This window comes from Thunnus maccoyii, chromosome 3, assembly GCF_910596095.1.
Source record: "Thunnus maccoyii chromosome 3, fThuMac1.1, whole genome shotgun sequence".
NCBI lineage: Eukaryota > Metazoa > Chordata > Actinopteri > Scombriformes > Scombridae > Thunnus > Thunnus maccoyii.
In genome coordinates, this window is record NC_056535.1 from 10,831,793 (window position 1) to 10,854,012 (window position 22,220).

General features: G+C 40.4%; 1 protein-coding gene across 1 annotated transcript in view; it reads left to right on the top strand.

Annotated features, from left to right (window-relative positions):
• Positions 1-21,875, top strand: part of ptpra (protein tyrosine phosphatase receptor type A) — a 29,004-nt gene extending 7,129 nt beyond the window's left edge. The window contains exons 2-22 of the mRNA XM_042406835.1: positions 2,903-2,949; positions 3,207-3,288; positions 3,413-3,850; positions 9,368-9,467; positions 9,669-9,742; positions 10,230-10,366; positions 11,052-11,142; positions 11,445-11,521; positions 11,629-11,665; positions 11,786-11,883; positions 12,434-12,553; positions 13,427-13,593; positions 13,685-13,820; positions 13,993-14,142; positions 14,294-14,387; positions 14,525-14,601; positions 14,739-14,873; positions 15,266-15,391; positions 15,535-15,686; positions 16,616-16,751; positions 17,928-21,875. Coding sequence (XP_042262769.1) covers positions 2,929-2,949; positions 3,207-3,288; positions 3,413-3,850; positions 9,368-9,467; positions 9,669-9,742; positions 10,230-10,366; positions 11,052-11,142; positions 11,445-11,521; positions 11,629-11,665; positions 11,786-11,883; positions 12,434-12,553; positions 13,427-13,593; positions 13,685-13,820; positions 13,993-14,142; positions 14,294-14,387; positions 14,525-14,601; positions 14,739-14,873; positions 15,266-15,391; positions 15,535-15,686; positions 16,616-16,751; positions 17,928-18,002 — 2,523 coding nt within the window. The 5' untranslated portion in view covers positions 2,903-2,928 and the 3' untranslated portion in view covers positions 18,003-21,875. The remainder of the gene's footprint in view (positions 1-2,902; positions 2,950-3,206; positions 3,289-3,412; positions 3,851-9,367; positions 9,468-9,668; positions 9,743-10,229; positions 10,367-11,051; positions 11,143-11,444; positions 11,522-11,628; positions 11,666-11,785; positions 11,884-12,433; positions 12,554-13,426; positions 13,594-13,684; positions 13,821-13,992; positions 14,143-14,293; positions 14,388-14,524; positions 14,602-14,738; positions 14,874-15,265; positions 15,392-15,534; positions 15,687-16,615; positions 16,752-17,927) is intronic.
• Positions 21,876-22,220: the final 345 nt, after the last annotated feature.

Consider the following 22,220-nt stretch of genomic DNA (forward strand, 5'->3'; position numbering starts at 1 on the left):
TAAGGTTCAACACCCAGCCCTGTTATTATACCAATGTCAATTAAACCAGCACAGTAGATAAAGATACTGCAAGTGAGCATATGATAATAATACTATCAGGAAATAAAGGGTGGAGCAGAAAGAAACCATAGTCATTTTCTATTTCCATCAAAAGCGAAGAGGCTGTCCTGCCACATTTTTGTGTTGTGTATTTCTCACTCCCTCCAGTCAAACTATTGATTTTTGTTTGGCTTGTCATACTCTTAAGAAAGCTGTGGCAGTTTTGCGCTCAGCCACAGGGCAGCTCATCCCAGTGGCAACTGCCGTACAGGGCTTTCTCTAAGTGCTCTGCCTCGTCTGAAAAATATTCACATGGTTGCACAACACAAGCCCAAAGTCAGGAGAGTGAGAGTTGCATGACTAACTTTTGAGTACATTCATTCACTAATAGATGGGCATGTACATGTTTCCTCTGCAGGGAATAGCGTGATGAAGCTGTTGGAAAGATATTTACTCCCCTTTTTTTTTTTTTTAACATTTGGCTGCGTCACTACACGAGGGAGGAGGCTGGATCGAAAAGAAAACAGACTAAAGATGAAAAGTGCTTTATCAATTAAATCTGCTTATGAAACATGAGATCAAATCAATAAAAGCAGGTAGTGAGCTATTTCTTTGTTCTGTCGAGAAGAGGGGCTTCTTGGTTTGCTGTAATAGGAAGAGGTTTCTTAACTAGTGTAGGAACATTTTTCAAGCCTGTTCAGGACACGAGTGATTTACCTCAAGGTTCATGTCCTATACAATAATGTAATTAGACAAATAAATAAATAATTGGGCGGCATTACAGCAACCTATAGTACCCTTTTAATAGGAAGCACTGACTGCACAAAACCTAAAAGTGGCACAAATAGAAGCACTTGCCCAGTACCTCTTAAATTAATGATGTCCTCTACCAACACATAAGTCTCCTGCTGCTTCTCAGGAGGCCAAAACACATTAAGATGCATGTCTTGGGAGTTGTGCTCATGGGCCTCACAGTCTCTAGATAAAAACCTGCAGCATCTTAGAAGTGAAGGCTAGCAACAGGACCGGCTTATATCACTTACACCATCACAGCGACACGTCATGCTGCCTCCCCGGATGGCGCGCAGAAAACAATGAGTCATGCTTCATTAAGAAAAACCAAAAAAAAAAAAAGCTTGCTGATGTGAACATGCCCAGTAGTGACCTCAGTCTATCACGTCAAATTTAACCTGATACATGCTGCGAAAGATGCCGTACAGCGTTCATTCACAGTAAATAGTACCAATCACTGAGCTCGGCCGTTCAAGCTGAGTCACTCCGATTTAATGAGTGTTGAAGGGGAGGATAGTAGAAGCAGGGGTTAAGGGGTTGTGATGTGGTTTTTGGGTTAGTGAGGGATTTTTTTTTTTTTTTGTGAGTGTGTGTGTGTGTGTGTCTGACCAGACAGCGGAGGAAGGAAGCAACATGTGCTTTGATTTATGACTTAACTAAAGTCTGAACACACTGCAGATATATGTTTTCTTTGCTCACAGCTGTTGCTCATTTGCAGAGTTGAGACGTTTGATATAAGAATATTAAACACTATTAACAACAAGGATATCAGTGCACCTGCATGTCATTAGAGACTTGTGAAAACATCCTTGCTGTGTTTCCTTTAAAAAAAAGGGGGGGGAGGGGGGGAGGGACTTTGATTTATAAGAACTGTACAGAAATCTTTGAATCTATGTTTTTTTGTTCAAGTTTCCCTGTCAGTCAAATTTTCATGTTTCAAAATCTCAGAACCTGGGGGCATAAATCACTTTTGGAAACAGACATTTGCCGGGTAAATGGATGCATGGATGCGTGACAGTAAGAGGGAGAGGAACAATTGGATTTGTAGGTTAATAGCATCCTCATTGACCACATAACTTGCTCATCATGCCCCATTTCAGGCAGCAGTCAAACAGCGCTGTGCTAAAATCCAAATGTAAGTACTGCAATGAATGAGCTCAGTTCAAAACGCCAGGAGATTGGCAACTGGCACTATTAGTGCTTTTAGCGCCCAATTTATCCTCTGCCCACAGATGCAATAATCCCTGATGTAAAGCATCAGTTTGTGTTTGGCTCGGTGCAGCGGTGGAGTATCTCTGTAAGCAGAGGCAGACGGGCTGGATTATTCCCGGGTCAGGACCATGGGATTAGGCCCGGGGATTATCACAGCTCAGTCAGGGAGACAACAGCCTCGTTGGCCTCTGGGATTACACAAAAGGTTGATAGCTGTCCACACGACCACCCAGCCTTTGTCATGCTTTCTCCAAGTCTGTGTATCCTCTGACCTCCACTCACTCATCCCCATATCAGGGTCAAAGTGTCCTAAATGCTGATTTAATATCACTGCAGGAATTTAAATGTGACCCTAATTCTGTTTTGGTTGGTTGAAGTTGGTTGATAAATGTTGAATATCAAACAAATGAAACAATATTGCAACGAGTTAAGAAACACATAAAAGGCTGGAAGACATGGTTGAAATCAATATAAGAATATTAATGAGAATGTTTTTCATATATTACAACATAGTAAATGTAGTCAAAATGATCAATTTAATGATTTTGTTATGTAGCCAAAGCTGCTCAAAAGTGTAAAACCTAAGCTTCAAACTAATTTTGTTAGTTTTTAAGTACAATTAACTTTTTTTTTTTTTTAATCATTAGTTTGGACGACCAAATCATGTAAAACGATAGTGCGACAGGAACATATCAACGTGACACACCTTGTAACTCACCGTGATCTTGGGGGAGCATGTTGCAAAGAGAACAAATGTTACTTTAAAGACAAATATGAATTTGCCATACATGTGAAGTGAAACGCAAGAAAATAATGAGATCTTCTGAGTCATGCTAAATGTCCTCTCTTTGCTTTCCAGAACCACGCTGTGCGAATGAGTGATTGATGCCAATTTCGCTTCTTCAGGTAAACGACATTTAACACACACAAACTAACAAGTATTTCATTTTCATTTCAAAAATAGTTTTAAGAGTATTACCTTCCAAAATTGAGCATGTGGGATTAAGGTAGAAAAAAATATAGTGGATTATAAAACACACAAACCCTGAATTTCCTGGTCTGAATAAAGTTCAGGATATTTTGTTTCATTGATTTTCAATGAGATTTATGGTTGTTTTTGACTAAAACCCTCTTGTCCCTTGTGTTGTGTATCCTCTATGTAGGGCAGAATGGGTGTGTGTCCCCTGCTCCTGCTGCTCGGTCTAGCCCTCGGGGCCTCAGCCCAGGATCATGTCCCCGTCACAAGTAAGAACCATGTCCAAATAATTAAATCAAATGTCTTTACTTACTCACCTTTGTAGGTTAAAAAGCTCCCAGTGAAAAACTGCACAGTACTTTGCTTGACCTACTCATGTCTTCTCCTTTCCAGGTCCTCCAAATATCACTGCCAAACCCACAGACCCCCCAGCCGCACCCTCCCTCAACATCACAGCCGCACACACACCAGCCCCCACAGGCCCACCCACAACACTCGCCGTCATCCCGGTGACGACAAAAACAACCACCACCACGACCACAAGCCCAGCTGTTGATGAGAACGTACAACCGGTGGGTCCCAATGCCACCAGGAAGTTGGCACCAATCCCTCCTCCCCTACCCCCAGCTCCAACTGATGCCCCTCAGGCACCACCGAGCACCGCGCCTCCACCTCCTCCCACCACAGAGGAAGAAGGGAACTGGACCACATCTTCGGTTCCAGACACCCCAACTCTAGAAACCTATTCTGATGAGGGGCAGGAAATCACGGTGGAGACGGAGACCACCACAGAACCTGGCATGGAATTCACCTCCGACACGAGCCCACATGGTGAGTGTTGGTGCATGTGCAGGGGACTGTGTGTCATTATGTTATGAGTCATGAAGGACAGATGTAGTGAGAGGATACCTAAAGGCTAATTCCAGATTATTACAACTTGAGTCTTATTTCTATAGTTTCTGTCATTATTCCCATTGGTAGTAATAAGATTGTAACCAGGAAGTAAATACTCACGACCAGGGTAGGAAATTACCTTTTGTTTTTGTTTTGGTTTTTTTACAAGGGCTTTTTTTGCCCTCCTGAAATATATTTGATTTCCAGGGCAATTTTTTCAAACAATGGGAAATACCTTAGTTCTATGTTGCATGACAGACCAATATTCAGTGACTCTTGTTTAAAAAAGCAAAAGGAGCAGCCGAACTTATAATGCAAGAACATTTAATGGGTAAAAGTACTCACACTGAGTTATAATCCCAGTTACAGATTATAACTGTGTGAGTATTTTTGCCCATTTAATGCATATTTTATTTTCAAAAGTATCAACAATAAACACAGTGTTGCGTAACAACGTCACAGTTCAACATCTCAACAACATTGCCGATTGTCTGGCCTGTTATTTATGGCATTCTATGGTTTAAAATAACATGCGCTATGACAGCTTTAGTAGCTTTTTTTAAGCACAGGGCAGACCAGAAGAGGGTCAACAACTGTCGATTTCTAACGTACTTTCATTATCAACTGATTGTGACTCGGCTAGAAGTGACAGGTTTGTGAATTCAAAAAAAACGCTTCATGTTGTTAACGTTACTGTTAGTAGCTGTCGTAGCTGCCTCACAACCTCGAGCGGGAGGAAAGGGCGGGGGTTGTGCTGAAATGGAAGCCTAGCTGTCCCGGCCAATTCTGAGTCGCACTTTGAATACAGAGCAAAATTCCAGACACGCTTTGCAAAACGTATTAAGTCTTTGTTTAACTGTTTATTTTACGAGGGCATTTAAAAATCCCCCGTCATCTCATTTCCAAGGGAAATTTTTACATTTTTCAGGGACATTTTGCCCCCAACTTCCTGGTTTAACTTTCTAACTGCTCGGATTTCTTGACCACTCAAACTTCGCTGTAGCTGCTGTATGTCGCCATGGTCCCAGATCTTAACCATTACTTTGGTGACTGGAATGTTAACATAACAGACAGAAATGATGGTCAAAACCACAAAATATAAGACTAAGGTTGTAATAAACAGCATAGTTAATATCCACCCTCAAGCACTTATTACCATTATGCAGCACAGGGAGATCCCAGGTTCCTCTACCAACAGTAGCCTTAGAAGACCAGAATACCATGAAGAAACGTTCAATTCTGATTAAAGGGGCAGTGACTCATTTTATCTCCAATGGAAAAACGGCTACATAACATGCAATGGGCTTTTCTTTTACCCTGTCTGCACATAAAGCCTACACAGTTCTCACATTGAGTGCAGTTGCTCAGAGTTATTCAGAGAAGTGTGAGGCATCATCAAGGCGGTGTTCAGACCCTGTGTGTTGTATCCGATAGTTGTTGATTGTGTCTTAATCCACCTCTGAGGGGATTTTACTTACTTGTTCCCATTTGATTTTATCTGTGGCAAAACTGCAGTTGCAGGTAAAGAGAAAAAATAGATTTGGTGACTCTTCAGTACTTGATTCATGTTCATTCTTTTCCAACCGTATCCAAGTTGTGTGTCATTGGCAGATCGCCTGATTTGTTCCTCCTTGGTTTGAGATCCCAGTGCTTTCTCAATGCTTTTTGTGTGCCTTCAGGGCTGTATTTAGAGCTGCCGCTTGTCATCAGATCACCCTAGACACATTTTAAAGGACGGGTTCACATTTTTTCAAGTCTGTGTTAAAATAATAGTCAGGTATCCGTATAAATATTGAAACAGTTTTTGCTCGCTGTAATCGTTCCTCCTGTTCATACTGACCATTAGAAGATCCCTCCCTAATGCACTTTCAATGTAAGAGATGGGGGACAAAATCCACAGTCTGTGTTTTGTGCATCATGTATTCCAAAGTTTATGTGAAGGTTATATGAGGCTTCAGCCATCTGAGTCAGTCAAATAAAGTGGATGTCTTCCTATGTTGAAATCTTTTTAGTGCCAAATTCCTGCTTTTTGTTTTCCCTGTTGAGCCGCAGTGGACGATAGTAACAAAAAGAAGGAATATTGTACTAAAAAGGCTGAAACTTAAGAAGATATTTTTCTTGATTTGACTAACTCAGACTACTGAAGCCTCATATAAGCTTCAGATAAACTTTGGAATGCATTTTTACACTGAGGATTTAATCCCCCATCACTAACATTGAAAGCATGTTACGGAAGTGATCGTCGAATGGTCGGTATGAACAGGAGGAATGATTACAGCAAGGAAAACCTGTATCAATGTTCATATGAGCACCTGACTATTATTTTAAATCAGACTTGAAAAACTGTGATCCAATCGTTTGAAGCTACATGTTAGCATGGCTTAGTGAATTAGATGTAGATAAACAGATTGAGGGGATCTGAATGCATCAAGAAAGCAAAGATTCATTAGAATCACTCCTCAAACACCCGAACACAGATCGACGGTACACTGTATGATCCACTTTAGAGTGTGGGGCTGTTTTTGTTGTTGTTCCATCTAGCTCTGTGTTATTCATGTTGGCTGGCGAAACAGTAGCAACAGCTAGAAAGAGCAAGCAAGTGAGCTTTTCTGGTCAAGCGTCGCCCTTTTAATATTTTAGATAGTTGAACATTTTTCTGCTTTTAGACCCCATTGTAGCAGTGCTGCAAATATCCTGACGTGACATACCTGCATTTGACTAGTCATCCACAAGAATCCAAAAACTGCCAAACTGGAAGACCCAGACTTCACCAAAAGCTGTTATTTTAAAAACAGAGAATGTTGAGAGAAAATTTGTCTTTCCCAGTTAGGGAAAATGGTAATATGTGCAAGAGTTTGCATATTGTTTGAGTGAAGTGTGTTTCTGACCCTCTTCATTTTGTGAAATAAACAGCATTCATGTTAAGCTCTTCACACTTTAACACATTAAACCGTTGAAAAATCATTTTAATTTCAAGTGTTTTTCAGCTGTATGCTTTTTAGCAGCTTTGAATCTTTATGCCGACGGTCTCAGTAATATCTCTGTAAGTGAAACATGATTCCCCCCACCCTTTTCCTTGACATTAATTATTCATTTGCATGTTTATAGAGAAATGCACACATCACTATCAAATGTCACTGCTTGATTTGCAAAGATGGTTTTTATGATTAAGTATAATAACGGCAGGTATGTTTGAAGTCATCCTGCATTAAGTAAAACATGAAATTAAACTCTTCTAGTACAAAATACTTGAGAAAGTGAATTTGAAGTAGAGGTTTAAGTGAGCATTACACACTCCTGGTCAACATAAATGCAACAGATGGGCCTGCAGTGCACTATATGATGTGTCTGTTATATAACATAATCACTCCGGGTTCATAGGTGTTATGTAATTGCTCCATTGTCTCCCTCTGGCCGTCTGTGGGCCTTGCGTGGAGAACTGTGAGCAGTTTTAGATGGCATTAAATCTGTCAAGGCTGTGTCAGTTCCACATGATATCCACGGCCTGTTGTGCTCTCGTTCCCTTCAATGTACACATTGTCCGAGGGAAAACACTGAGCAGTCCTTGGAATTGTGCGTGAAACTGCAACATAACTGGGCGGCGTTCCAAACTACTTCCCCCCAGAAAGCGCATATGGAGCATGAAGTCAAATGACGCATTCTTTGTTGCATATTTTGTCCGTAACGTTAAGAGCTTTCTTGAATTTTGAGTCGAGCCACGGAACAGCTGATTTTGTTGTTGCATTGTCACCACCACCACCGTGCATTTTTTTCTAGAGAAATCTCTTCTTTTGTTGTGGCCTAATGTGTCTTACAGGCCAGTCATCGGCACACAAATGGCAGCCAGTGTTTTCTTTTACACCAAACTCCTGTTGTTGTTCAGGCAAAACTCATGTCTTTTGTGCTAACCGCAGCAGTGAAAGGTCACAGGGAAGACTATAGGATTGCAGTAACTCGCGCACATGATGGAAACAAATTGGTCAGCCATTGTAATCTAGAGGACACACCACAAAGAATAGATAACTGGGTCTATGTGATGTCTAATCTGTAATGTTGACAATGTGTGACAACAATCCTCGAGCCTTTTTCACCAGACGATTCTTAACAAAGGAAAACGCATCACAGTAGGCCCTCATGCTTTCTGGTTATGACATGTAGAAAGCATTCAACATTTACACCCTGAATAATTCATGCAGAATTCACATCAAACGTACATGTTTCAGTATTTTCTATAGTCATCCTCTTGTCTGCTGTCATGTTGGGTATGACCAGTTATAGAAGCAGATAGTTGACCCCTCTCAGTTAAACTGTGATTTATCTGCTCTAAGGGACAGCACTCTCTCCAGTCCACATCTCCATTTGTTTTTGTTTTTTTTCTTCTGAAAGCCAATGAAATATTAACATGGACAACCATTATGGAAAGGAAAGATACAGGCTGGTGTTGAAAGAGGCAGAGGTCATCTAACGGCCTTCAGATCTTTTTTTTTTTTTTAAATCTGCATCACAACATGTCAAACTGATATAAATGAAAACTGCATTTTTTGGGACATTAAACGGTGGCTGAACATCTATTACAGTGTTCAGTAAATTAGAAAAATTTATATGCAAAGATTTTAATCGTTTTAAGAAATTGCTCAGTATTTTGGTAAATATCCATTGAATATAAGGCTACAGCCAGCAGCCGGTTAGCTTAGCATAGCACAAAGACTGGATATAAATTTGTTTAATCTGCACAAAGACTGAAGTATAAAAATGACAAGTTGCGATTTAATTGGGGGTTATGTGCTGGAATATTTCTTGGCCGCTCACAGTGACTTACATCGATGAGTTGGCTTTTGTACCAATTAAATAAACAAAATAAACGTGTGAATTAATGAGCTTTACAGGTGCTGGTGGGCGGATTTTGTTACATTTGGACAGAGCCAGGCCAGCTGTTTTCCCCTGTTTCCAGTCTTTATGCTAAACTAAGCTAACTGGCTGCTGGCTATAGCTTCTCATCTTAGAAACATGAGACGATCTTCTCACTTTACTCTCTGCAAGAAAGCAAATAGGCACATTCCCTAAAATTTCGAACAGTTCTCTTCTTAGTCTTCTGTGGTCAAGAAGTGAATGTGTTTTATAGGGAAAAAAAAAAAGTCTAATGATTTATCAAGTAAATATTATTCGATAATTAACTTTTTCAACACGTTTTAAAACTTCTTGACAAAATGTGGCATTTGGGATCTAATAAAACATTCACATTTAAGTCACAACCCTGCAAGCTCACTGTATGTGAAATGGTGTAATTGGAGAATAATTAGGTAATGGCAATGGAATTTGACATTTGTGTCAAACCACAACACTGACTCACCTCGAGTATTGAGACACCTTGTTAGATTTTTATTCTCTCTAACTGACATCGTGCTCTCTTTTGCAACAAATTCATCCCCTCTCTCCTTTCTCTTTCTGACCAAGACAACAACCCGTCTGACGAAATGCCAATCATAGCGGTGATGGTGGCCCTGTCCTCCCTGCTGGTCATCATCTTCATCATCATCATCCTCTACATGCTCAGGTTGGTGAAATGGAGTTACACACTAGCCAGAGACCTGTGGTGAAGGCCTAAGGTGCTGCTGTTACCATGGCAATGACTGATTGGCATTCTGCTGTGAGTCTGTGTGTGTTGATTTGTGTGTGTGTGTGTGTGTGTGTGTGTGTGTGTGTGTGTATATATCTCTGTGTATTAATATGCTGTTTGATCTTTGTTGATTGGCAGGTTTAAAAAGTACAAGCAGGCAGGAAGCCATTCAAACTCCTTCAGATTGACCAACGGCAGATCAGATGATACAGGTAAAAACACCGACATGTGCATCAGTGTTTGCGTGTGCTTCGTATGCATCGGCGGATGTGACTGCACACTTACGGAGCACTCATTTATTTGTTTTGGGTCGTATCAGCAAATATGTACAGCCGGCTTGACCAAACTTGCTACTCTGAGTTGTTTCTGATAAGACTTGATTGATCTTGCTCCCCAAACCGATAACATTTCACTAGTTGACTGTTGGCAGAAGGCTTTTGTTCACTGTGATTACCTAACCATCAGAGCTGCAGTCAGCTCCCTCACATGCGGCAGCGTTGAGTCACATCGCCCTCTGGTGGGCATCTTAAGAAAAGACAGCCAATGATGAAGTCAGTGTTACTTGATGTAAGACAGCTCCACTCTCATTTTCTTACCCCGTCTCCCATGTCTTTATCTCCACCTGTCTCACCCCTCCCGTTCCTTCCCCTTCCCTCCTCTCCTCACGCCTGCCTCCTCCCTTCCTGCTCGCCGGCGTAGAACTCCAAAGTGTGCCGCTATTGGCCCGTTCGCCCAGCACAAACAGGAAGTACCCGCCCCTTCCTGTCGACAAGCTCGAGGAAGAAATGAATCGTCGCATGGCTGATGACAACAAGCTCTTCAGGGAGGAGTTTAATGTATGGCACACTGGAGCACACACCCTCTGATAACACACTTAGTCTGAGATTCACCTTTGACCTTCATCTCTGTCGCCCAAAACAGTGATTCCCAACCAGGGCATGTGTAGAGAGATTGTGGAGTGGCTCAACTAATTGGATTTTTTTTTTTAAATTATGTTTTGATTAAAAATGTGTCCACACATTTATGTTTAGGAGGCAAATAATCATGCAAATTTGTGTGTTGCTGATTTTTAGTAAATGTTTTGTCACAAAAACCAGCAAGATGCCAACTACAGTTACTGCACAGTAATGTTACACACCTCCCACCAAACTAAGTCAGTTATTAATCAGCTAAAAGTAATGAATAAATGGTGTAAAGAGCTAGCTAAGTAATGAATTGCTTCACAATGAAATGTGATCAAGACTCAAACATTGCCATCTAAACACCAACATTGATTAAGGAGCTTCCAAGACATCGTTATACATGTGTCTGAGATCACACCTTATTATATTTGTCAGTTAATCAGCTGATCACTGCAGCACATTCACACATACTTTACTTTTGGTGTGATTTACATGAGACACACAGCAGACTAAAAGATGCAGCCAACAGGAAATGATGTCTAGAGTCACGTAGAACGTTTAGAGACTGATACACAATGCTCTCCGGCTCTGTTACCTAAACATATTATTGTGTGTCTAGGCTCTGCCGGTCTGCCCCATCCAGGCATCGTGTGACGCTGCTTCCAAGGAAGAGAATAAAGAAAAGAACAGATACGTCAACATCCTGCCATGTGAGCGACAACTGAACTCCTGACTGAACTGTGACACTGACTGACATTAACAAAGCAGCACTCTATGAACTCAAGCTTTTAGAACAATACATCAGTATAATCATAGTGAACATCAGACATTTGACAGTCAGAGACAGTTTACAGAGTGATTTACTGAGTCATAATTTAGTGGTGGGATGCAAATAACTGGGATGGAAAAATTGTAATGTACCATATGTAATTAAAATTCCCTCTCTCACTGTGCTGCTCCTCCTCTCATTTGTTTTTCTCTTCATGCCTCCTGCTCTCTCTCTCTCTCTCAGATGATCACTCCAGGGTGCATCTCTCATCTCTGGAGGGAGTCCCTGACTCTGACTTCATCAATGCCTCCTTTATAAATGTTTGTATAAACGCAGTACAGTCCACAAAACAAACAATTGTGCTCTAACTTTAAAATCATTATATTGTCTCATCCTTGCTACTCTTTTTGTCCTCTTTCATTTACAGGGTTACCAAGAGAAGAATAAGTTTATTGCAGCTCAAGGTAACTTTTCTAACCTGCAGTGGAAGAGAAACAACCGTGCTGTAGTTCATTTAATAAATAAACTACTTGATCAGCTCATTACTAGTGTTTTTGATATCTGTATGTGTCCTTGTCTCTCAGGGCCGAAGGAGGAAACAGTAAATGACTACTGGCGGATGATCTGGGAGCAGAACACAGCCACCATTGTCATGGTGACTAATCTGAAGGAGAGAAAAGAGGTAGGAGAGACAGGATGTCACAGGAGCGATGACGATACTTGTGTTTATATACTGTGTATAGAAAGATCTTAGATGTAAGATCTTAGAACAGCCTCCTTGAACATATGAAAGGGCACATGTATGCAGTCTGCATAGAGATCATGAAAGACTGGATGACTGTTTAAAAGCACAAGGGGAAAAAATCTGTCTTAACCTGTTAGTGCATGTGTTTATGTTTAATGTGTCTTAATTTATTTATTTATTTTTTTTTATCTCTGCACATACCACTGTGGGAGTCCTTATGTAAGAGTCAGCGCATGCAGGGTTGATACATAGACCATGACTAGACTTCAGATCATGACGTTGCCTTAATCTGTCTTTTGTTTCTCACTATACTCACGATATTTCGTTTCTCAGAGCCACAACATAGTTAGGTTATTGTTACTTTGGGTAACCTAATTTATTATCTTGCTCATTTTCCAAAACTGAAATAAAATGAGGTTGTTATTCCCTGATGTGCACAGCTTTGTGTGTGTGTGTGTGCTCACTGTTACATCACTCTGTGTTTCAGTGTAAGTGTGCCCAGTACTGGCCGGACCAGGGCTGTTGGACATACGGGAACATCCGTGTCTCTGTGGAAGACACGATGGTTCTAGTGGACTACACCATCCGCAAGTTCTGCATCCAACAGGTAACATTGCATTAGTGGATAAAATAGTTTTATTCAGGTTTAGAAAATGTTATCCAAGCATAAGGTTGGATATTTACTCTGCCTTCATAGAGGGAAATCAGTACGAACATACGAATTTTACCCTCCTGTTTTCTCTGGTAGTGTTAGTGTAACTAAATATACAAGAAAAAGTGGTGAAATGTATATCTAAAGATCTTTAGAGAAGTATTAGGCTGTATTCAGACCAAATCAGGCGGTGCGACAAACGCCAGTCCTCCCATTCATTTGAATGGGGGAAGTGCGTTTTGGCTGCAGGGGTTTTGGCTACAGTGGCCTGCGGCGAGAAAGTCGATCCACTGTAAACTTTTGGAGAAACGCAACCTGACGTCACACTGTGGTGGCCAATCAAAGCCGGTGATCAGACTGATCAGAGCTGTAAAACCATGCCATGAGGGGGTACAAAGATGTTAATAGGAAGCGGGGAGGACATCTCTCTTCATTTGATAATGTTAGATTTTGCTGTTGGCTTCCTGACTCATTTTAAAAAAGATGAGAGAAAAAGAGAGAGAAAGAGAGAGCTAAGAGCACCAACGAGCCAGAGAGAGAGAGCAGCTGTGGTAGCGAGAAAGCTGGTGAATCAGATCAAAAAAATGTTAATTTTGATTGTTTCACAGCGGTTACGTTCTAGAGCACAAACACGCGCACACACCTCCGCTCAACCCTGCGACCACATCCGCCTGATTTGGTCTGAATACAGCCTTAGGGTACACATTACAGACACGAAATAGGTTAGAAAACATCCAGTATTTGGGTTTTGTATGTGCTGTCACTTTATATTTAGTGACACTCTTTGACTGATGGCTTGGTCTGTGACCTGGTTTCATTGTGTCTCAGGTGGGAGATGTGTCTGGGAAGAAGCCTCAGAGACTTGTCACCCAATTCCACTTCACCAGCTGGCCAGACTTCGGGGTGCCCTTCACCCCCATCGGCATGCTCAAGTTCCTCAAGAAAGTCAAGACCTGCAATCCCCAGTATGCAGGGCCCATCGTGGTCCACTGCAGGTAAGTTTGTGACTGTTTACACCGATGTCCTGTTTGTGTCTGACTGTGTTTTTGTTGTATCAACTAACAAGAGTCACTACCCTTCTGTTAGCGCGGGAGTGGGAAGGACAGGTACTTTCATTGTGATCGACGCCATGTTGGACATGATGAACGCTGAGAGGAAGGTGGACGTGTTCGGCTTTGTCACCAGGATCAGAGCCCAGCGCTGTCAGATGGTCCAGACTGATGTGAGTCCAGTGTTGACATGCAGAAAATACACTGCAGTGTTTGGAAAAGAGCCACATTTCAACTATTTTATATGAATCCTCTGTCACAGTTGTGTCTGAGACTGATTCTGAGACACGTGTTCAGTGAAATCATCCTTTACTCCATCTTTGCTTTCTTTCCCCTCTCCTACAGATGCAGTATGTGTTCATATTCCAGGCGTTGTTAGAGCACTACCTGTATGGAGACACAGAGCTGGAGGTGACCTCTCTGGAGTCCCACCTGGCCAAACTCTACGCCCCCTCACCTGGAGCTGGCTGCAGTGGTCTGGAGGCTGAATTCAAGGTCAGTTTGTGTGATGTATTCTTCCAAGGAACCAGTTATTCTCTTTGACCCCTTAGTCATCATGCCTCCCCATTTAAACTGTCAATATTTTAACAAAAAAACATCATAAGTCTTAAGATTAAGTCATAAGTTGTGATCTCACAATTTCCAGAAACTGACATCCATCAAGATCCAGAATGACAAGATGAGAACAGGCAACCTGCCTGCCAACATGAAGAAGAACAGAGTCCTACAGATCATTCCATGTGAGTGATGCTGTTATTACTTATACAGTTTATTGTCCCTACACACAGTGCTGAATGCCGTATTACACATAATGAAATTGCAGATGTCGCTTTGCTGGATTAAAGAAAGTCTGCATGCTTCTCCTTGTTCCTGACAGATGAGTTCAACAGAGTGATCATTCCAGTCAAACGAGGAGAGGAGAACACCGACTACGTCAATGCCTCTTTCATTGATGTGAGTGCAAAAGCACCTGGATAAGAGCGGATCATTTCATTTCATTAATGCACTCAAGGTGTTTTAAGGCTTCCTTTCTCCCTCCTGCTGTTTATTATAATCTCTGTCCTTTCCTTCTCTCCTCCTACTGGTCACAGGGCTACCGTCAGAAGGACTCGTACATGGCCAGCCAGGGCCCACTGCAGCACACCATAGAGGACTTCTGGAGGATGATCTGGGAGTGGAGAAGCTGCTCTATAGTTATGCTCACTGAGCTGGAGGAGAGAGGGCAGGTGGGTGTCTGTGTGGATATGTGCAGACACAAACACTAGTATTAGATATCAGGTCAATAACTGGCTAAAATAGAACATTGAAAATCGATAATTTACTCTGTGCTAACTGGATGTTACTGGTCTGGTATAATATAAGCAAAGTGACTTCATCATCAGTGGTTGTCTAACATATCTTCATGTCAGACCTCAAGTAATAATTGTAAAAGTAATAATTGGTGATTGTTAAAGCAGCACAGTCATATGGCCAGAATTGGAGGTTTAGAAACCTGGAGGTTTTGATAAAATTGAACGTCTTGCATACACAATAAAATTATTGATTTCCTCAAAACATTCAGGATCTCAGCGTGTGGTTAAATGTCATTTTGTGTCCATCTGCATTGTGCATCCTGCAGGAAAAGTGTGCTCAGTATTGGCCCAGTGATGGAGTGGTGGTCCATGGAGACATCTCCATCGAGATTAAAAGGGAGGAGGAGAGCGAGAGCTACACAGTGCGTGACCTCCTGGTCACCAACAACAGGGTGAGAACGGAACCCAATGAAACCAGCAGATGTTGCACATACAAACACACTGCAGGTTCATCAGTTGACCAAAGATATTATCTAACATTATTGCGTGTAAACATATCCTAATCTCTTCTCTTTGTCCTCCTCCATCTTCCCAGGAGAACAAGGCTCGAGCAGTGCGTCAGTTCCATTTCCACGGCTGGCCAGAGGTGGGCATCCCCACTGATGGTAAAGGCATGATCAACATAATCGCTGCAGTGCAGAAGCAGCAGCAGCAGTCTGGCAACCACCCCATCACTGTACACTGCAGGTAAGACACACACACACACTGTGATGCACCTTCCTCAATCAGTATGTTGCTGTTGTAACCAGCATAAGAAAAAACACTTGACATTAACCTTTTAAGATAAATGGTCCGCCAGCGCCTGCATTGATATTTTTTTTTTTATTGTGATGTCATTTCCCAGAGTCTTCAAATACTTCATATCCCTAAAATCTGAACAACCTATGCTAAAAAGTTATGCAAGTCAATAAACCGTAAATGAATTAAAAAAATATATTTATAAATTTAAAAAATAAAAAAAACTTGGCCTATGAAGATGGAGGTCATTGTTTGACGGAAGCTATGCTCTTAACTACTGACTCAGTCCTGTTTCCTTCTATCTCTCTCTGACATGAACTATCGTCCTGCTTCTCTTCTCTGGTGTCACTTCACTGCGCCACCGCGCGTTGTCACCACGTTTTGCGCCGCACACAACATAACGTAATGACATCATCAACTTGCCACCTGAGCGTACAACACGATGACATGAAAGACAGAAGCCTTAGCTTTCAGCTGCTTGAACAATGAATGCTCTAGTTATTATGGTTTTTATTTTAGATCAATTTAAACAGGATTATGCAAACAACAACCTCCTGCGGTCAGTTCGGGGGGGGGGGGGGTCTGTTTTCATAGGGTTAAAACACTTACATTGATTTCTATATTACTGTTGCACATGGAAATACTTGTGGTAATCAAATGGGCGAGTTGTGTCTGGGAAACTGTTGCAGCTATTAAATCACAGGAAAAAACAACTCAGAGGAATTGTTCTCTTCTTCCTCGTGACATTTAACTGCTCTCAGAAATGTTCCTATGCTTCATCAGACAACAAAGTGTGTATGTTATTTATGCAAACTGCAGTATATATATTGAGGTTTATTTTTTTTCCTGTGTGTGTGTGTGTGTGTGTGTATTTACAGTGCTGGTGCTGGCCGGACAGGGACTTTCTGTGCGTTGAGTACAGTCCTGGAGAGAGTGAAGGCAGAAGGCATCCTGGATGTTTTCCAGACAGTCAAGAGCCTCAGACTGCAGAGACCCCACATGGTGCAGACACTGGTGAGTGGCCCTTTGAACCTGAATTTGGGATTACTTTTGATTATTCCTTTGTTATAGGGCCCAATAGGCAACTAGTTCATCTTTGATGTGGACACGTTGGAAAAGTGACACATTTGCTTCCCTCACATTTACTTATGAAGTGCAGGTGATCCTTTTTCAAAAATGCGCATGTTTTTTACCTTTTATTACCAAGCCAAGGATTTATTTACACTGCTGCATTTTATCAGCAATGTGAAATACTTGTGTCAGCACAGGGTAACAGCTGATGTATTCTCATTGGTAGACGACTGGCCTTAAGCCAAGCATACACCAGTGATTTGGATTCAGGATTTATGTCATTAAACAGATATCAACTGTGGAGCCAAGAGGTTTGATTCTAAATCCTTAGAGCATGTTTACATGGTCAAGAAATCAGTTTGACTTCATTTAGGTGATCAACGACTTTGTGCTAGTTGAATTCTTTTTGTAGAGGTTTGTACTCTCCTATTTAATTTTTTTTTTCTCCACAAAAAAAATCATTTACCTTGTTTATAATTTTTAAGATGAGGTCTGCTTCTCCTCCCTCATTGAAAAATCCAGAATCTATCAATATCCAAACATTTTTCCTTTCAAATGTTTAAAGATCCCCCCCAGACATGTTTTAAGATGTATATAAAATACTCTACTTTGAATAATAATATGTGTCTCATATGGTTTTTCCACAAAAAAAAAATTCAAGTATCTTGTTAAAATACTTAAAATGACATTTCCTCCTTCTCCCTCATAAAAAAGTCCAGAAGCTATGAATATGCAAATATTGTTAATTTCAAAAGTTTTCCAGCTGGATACAAGATGTCTCCTACCTCACTGTAAAGTCCATTCTCAGTGTTTGTGCACTGGAGGCTTCATGTGTCCACATCACACTTGTGTAAGTTGAATCAGATTTTCACTGAGCACAGAGAAACTTTCCACTTTCAGCAGATGAAGGTGAAAACAACCTTCTAGTGTCAAACTGCACAGTGAAGCTCAAACATCCGACTGAAGTAACACTAGGCAAAAAGAAAAAAAAACGAGTGGAGGGGGACTTTAACAATAATTATAATAATAATTATCATGTTCTGATGTGATCTTGTTGTCATGTTTGTTGTGTCATTTCCCATCTGACACGGCTGTTCCTCCTGTCCCCTCCCTTCTCAGGAGCAGTACGAGTTCTGCTACAAAGTGGTCCAGGAGTATATCGATGCCTTTTCTGACTACGCCAACTTCAAGTAGGGACCTGCCATGGATGGATATCCGCATTCACTTCACACAAGCATATGCACGCACCCGAACACATACACACACACACACATACACACACACACACACACACACACACACACACATCATGCAGAAAGCTGCATATTCCCATCTGATGGATTTTAAAAAAAAAAAGACTCATCACAACTTGATCTGTGGATGGGATGAACTGCCCGGAGGAAAAGGGAACAGAGGTCTCAGCCCAGAGGACAGGGCAGTGCAGTCGGACAGAGAAATTAACTGAGATGCCTTCTTGAATATTTTGTAATATTGGTCTTGTTAATATAGCCCTTCAACCCTATTTGCCCTCCCCACCTCCCCTATGTATATATACTTACTGTGTTGCATCTTATTACTTTGGTTTCAGACACAGTTTTGAGTTTGGCTGCATTTTCGGGTGGCACCTGTAATGTATTTTATTGGTATATATATAAATATATAAATATATATGGATATAAATCTAATGCTTTTGAGGCTAATGTAAAAAAAAAAAATCCAGAATCAAAGTATTGATGTTTTGGATTTTCTTTTTGTTTTGTTTTTACTTTTTAGGGACAGAGACTTAAAAAGTTTTTGGCTTTGCCAGAGCCACGCTGTAGCGCCGTGTGTGGTGGCAGAAAACAAAGCCTGGACTGTTTTTCACTCTGAGACATTCATACAGTGCACATTCACACACATACACGAGCAGAGCCTTTTTTTTTTCCCCCCACACTGAATTAGTTGCATCTCCTTGGCAAAGATATTTTTTTCAAGCCACTTACAGTTTCTCCCCTTTTTAAGTTTCAGGCACCAGGGGTTTAAAGGTGAATCATGATTGGAGATGAGAATCTCTAGCTCATAGTCTCAGGTTGACACACACAAACATATACAGTAAATACCAGGAGCCATTTGTTCTTTTTTTCCCTTTCTTTTTTTTTTTTTGCTTTTTAGAGCATCTGTGTGTGCGCGTGCGTTTGAACTGGAGTATAAGCTGGCTGAGAGGACACGCTGTGTTTTCACATCACTGTCTTCTATCCACCAAGTGCCAAAGTCCTTCACTCACTTGGTTATGCAGCTCTACCAACCACGTTTAGACACTCAGACAACAAAGCTCTGTTTCCTGTCCTAAGGATCTGTAACAAACACATTTCTGGACTATGACATGAAATTGGGAAAGTAGAAATTGACTATAGATTTTTTTTTTAACCCCATATAGTAAATAGAATGATAAGGAATAATATAATTGCTCAAGTTTTTATGTTGAATCTTGATGATGATTTTTATTTTATTTGAAGGTCTGTTACAGCATTAACAGCAGTGTTAATCATGTAGACAAGCCAAAACACAAACAACACAATCACAAGCAACGCCGTCACTGCATCATTAGAAATCAACCAATGTTCTGCACCCCAGAATATTTCTTCTCTTGTTTACAGACGCATCAGTATTTTCTTGTAGATTGTATTTCTGTATGAGTTTCTTTTCAGTCTGCCAGACTTTATTGTCATTTCTTTTCTTTTTTTTTTCTTTTTGATATCAGCCTCACATCACTACGCTGTAATGTCACACTTTGAAAGAATGATTCCCTTTTTTTATTTTCCCACCATGAACACTGATGCAGAAGAATGTTGCTTTTTATTCGAATGCTGTTGCTAACATTTTCCTCAAAAATGGATACATTGTTACTTTAATAGTGAAAGTGTGCCATGCAATGTGTGCTCTGATTTTTTTTTTTCTTTTCTTTTTAATGACTGTCCTATGAGGACATTCAGACTTGAACTACAGTTGGGTTTTTCTTTGTTTTTTTTTTTTCAAGATGAGGTCACAATTGAGGCCATGCCCTTTATATGATTGTAATGAAAGAAGAATGATGTCAGTTAACCGCATGGCTTTAGGTCAGTCCTAATTTCCACTCGGTCACCTCAGGAAATGACTGATGCCAGGATTTGATTGAATTTACAAACTGAACAAATTCAGCTTGAGTTCATCTCTGCAGCTGACATACATTCAGATGGTTTCAGCTCTCACCGGATATCGTGCTTCACCACCTGAAACTAAAGATGAAACTGGTAGAGTTAACTTTTGTCTGTGATTACATGAAAAGGATTTTTTAACACGTTTTAATCCTGCGACACTAGAACATATTTCTTTTAGGAGTTTTTCAAGTTATTTCAATATTTTTAATACAGATTCAACAGCCCCGTATGGATCACACTGACTCGGAATTACACTAACAGTCCTGTATTTAATTACTTTTCATAAAAAAAAAGGAGCACAATCAATCTTAATTTATTTATAGTGGACAAAGAAATCAGAAGTACATGCTGAATTTTTAGAAAGGGTGGTTGCGTCAATGTTGATTGTCTGAACAGTCATGCACTATTTGCACCAAAAGCAAAGCCCTTAAAAAGTACAGAACCAAATGAGAGAAGAGAGATTGACATTGGAATATATTTACTTTGAACTCTTGAGAAGGTTTCAGGTCTTATAGCCTTCTTATTAGCCCTCCTGTTGGGACTTAAAGTAGCAAATATTAAAATTGACCAATCACTGAAATTGTTGCCTGTTTGTGCATTGTCATCGTCATTTCAGGTCTTCTTTCGTTCCAAAGCATCACAAGTGCCCGCTCTAGTAGTTAGGTGCTGTTATGTTCTTCATTTATTTACTTTGTCACTTACCGGGTCTTTAATTAATAGAGGAGGGGGACGCTTAATTGTTTAGCTATTCTGTCTGTTGGCTTATGCTTAAATTTCATGGGTTTATTGTGTGTGTTTGGATCATGTGGTAACATTGTCTCACTGCAGTTTGACAGGAAAACATGACACTGTGCCAACCCAAGAGACCCCTTATTTTGCTATTATAATGAACTACTAAAGTGCCTCACTGGTAGGTTTTAAAAACAAATTAATTCTCCTAACTTACCCTTCAATATGTGGTGAAACCATCATCTTAAAGGCTGTGCTTTGCATTTCCCTAAACATCACCTGCAGACCAATGACAAATCCTTTTTGTATGATGAATGGAGAGGGCCAAAACCAAGACCACGTCAATCATCCTTCCTTTCACATTCCCTCTAGTTGACTTATAAGTACATTAGATTCCTTGTTTGTGCAGATCAAACTAACATTGAGGTCACTTTTTAAATTGATTTCCATCTTGATTCAATGGCTTCATTTCATTCCATATCGCTTGAATGTGGGATCCATGACAAGTAATCCATCGTGGATACCCAGATGTTCAACAAAAAAAAAAATCATGAATTCATCTTTTTTTGAGTTATCACCAAGGGAAACCATGCGTCCCTGATTCACTCCCCTTTATTCCAGCCTAATTTCTTGACAGTTGGGCTGGAGGAAGACTAGAGTCGATTTACCCTCTTCTTCTCTCCACCTTTATGTGTCTTTTATGTCCCCTACGTCTCTTATCCAACTCCATTTATTGCTGTCCACTTGTTTCCCCACTTTTCCTCTTTCACTTTCTCCTCAGACCATTTGTTCCCAGTGGTCACAGCCCACTCCCTTTTGTACATAATGTAAGGTTATTTATATTTCATTCCTGTCTGCTGCCTTGCTTATTTTATTTTCTTCTCCCCCCCTTCTCTTTTTAAGAAAAAAAAGATGTATATTGAACTGTATCGGGACCATTTTGAAATGTATTAGAGATGTTTTGGCCATTTTTAATTTGGTATAATTGTCTTAAGCGAATCCTATTTTTTAATTTGCCTCTGTTTCTAGTGTTTTGTTATTCAACATTTGAATATATGTATATATAATTATATATATGATAAAATTATATATAATTATATAATGCCAAATGGCCTTTCTAAGCAAGATACTGTTCAAACCTAATAAAGTGCTTGAGATTTTATCTTTTGTCTGTATTTATTATGTCCTTAAATACAATGTAAAACACGAAATGTAGTTAACTGTCATGATGATGTCAGACACCTCAGATGACATCATGTTTTGTCTTTGCTCATTTGAACTCAGGACAACCTGACGCTCATTACAGCTCACTTCTCAATGAAGACTAATGGTACAGTGGTGCAAAATAATTGCCAATCGTTCATGTACCTTATAGATCAGCCAGTCCTCTTGAGTGTTGCTCTTGAGGGGTCTTCAATCAGAGTTTAACCCTTCAAACCCCAAATCAAATATTAATGTGCTTTTTGCACCAATCAATTATTAATCATTGAGTCATAATTGTTGCTGT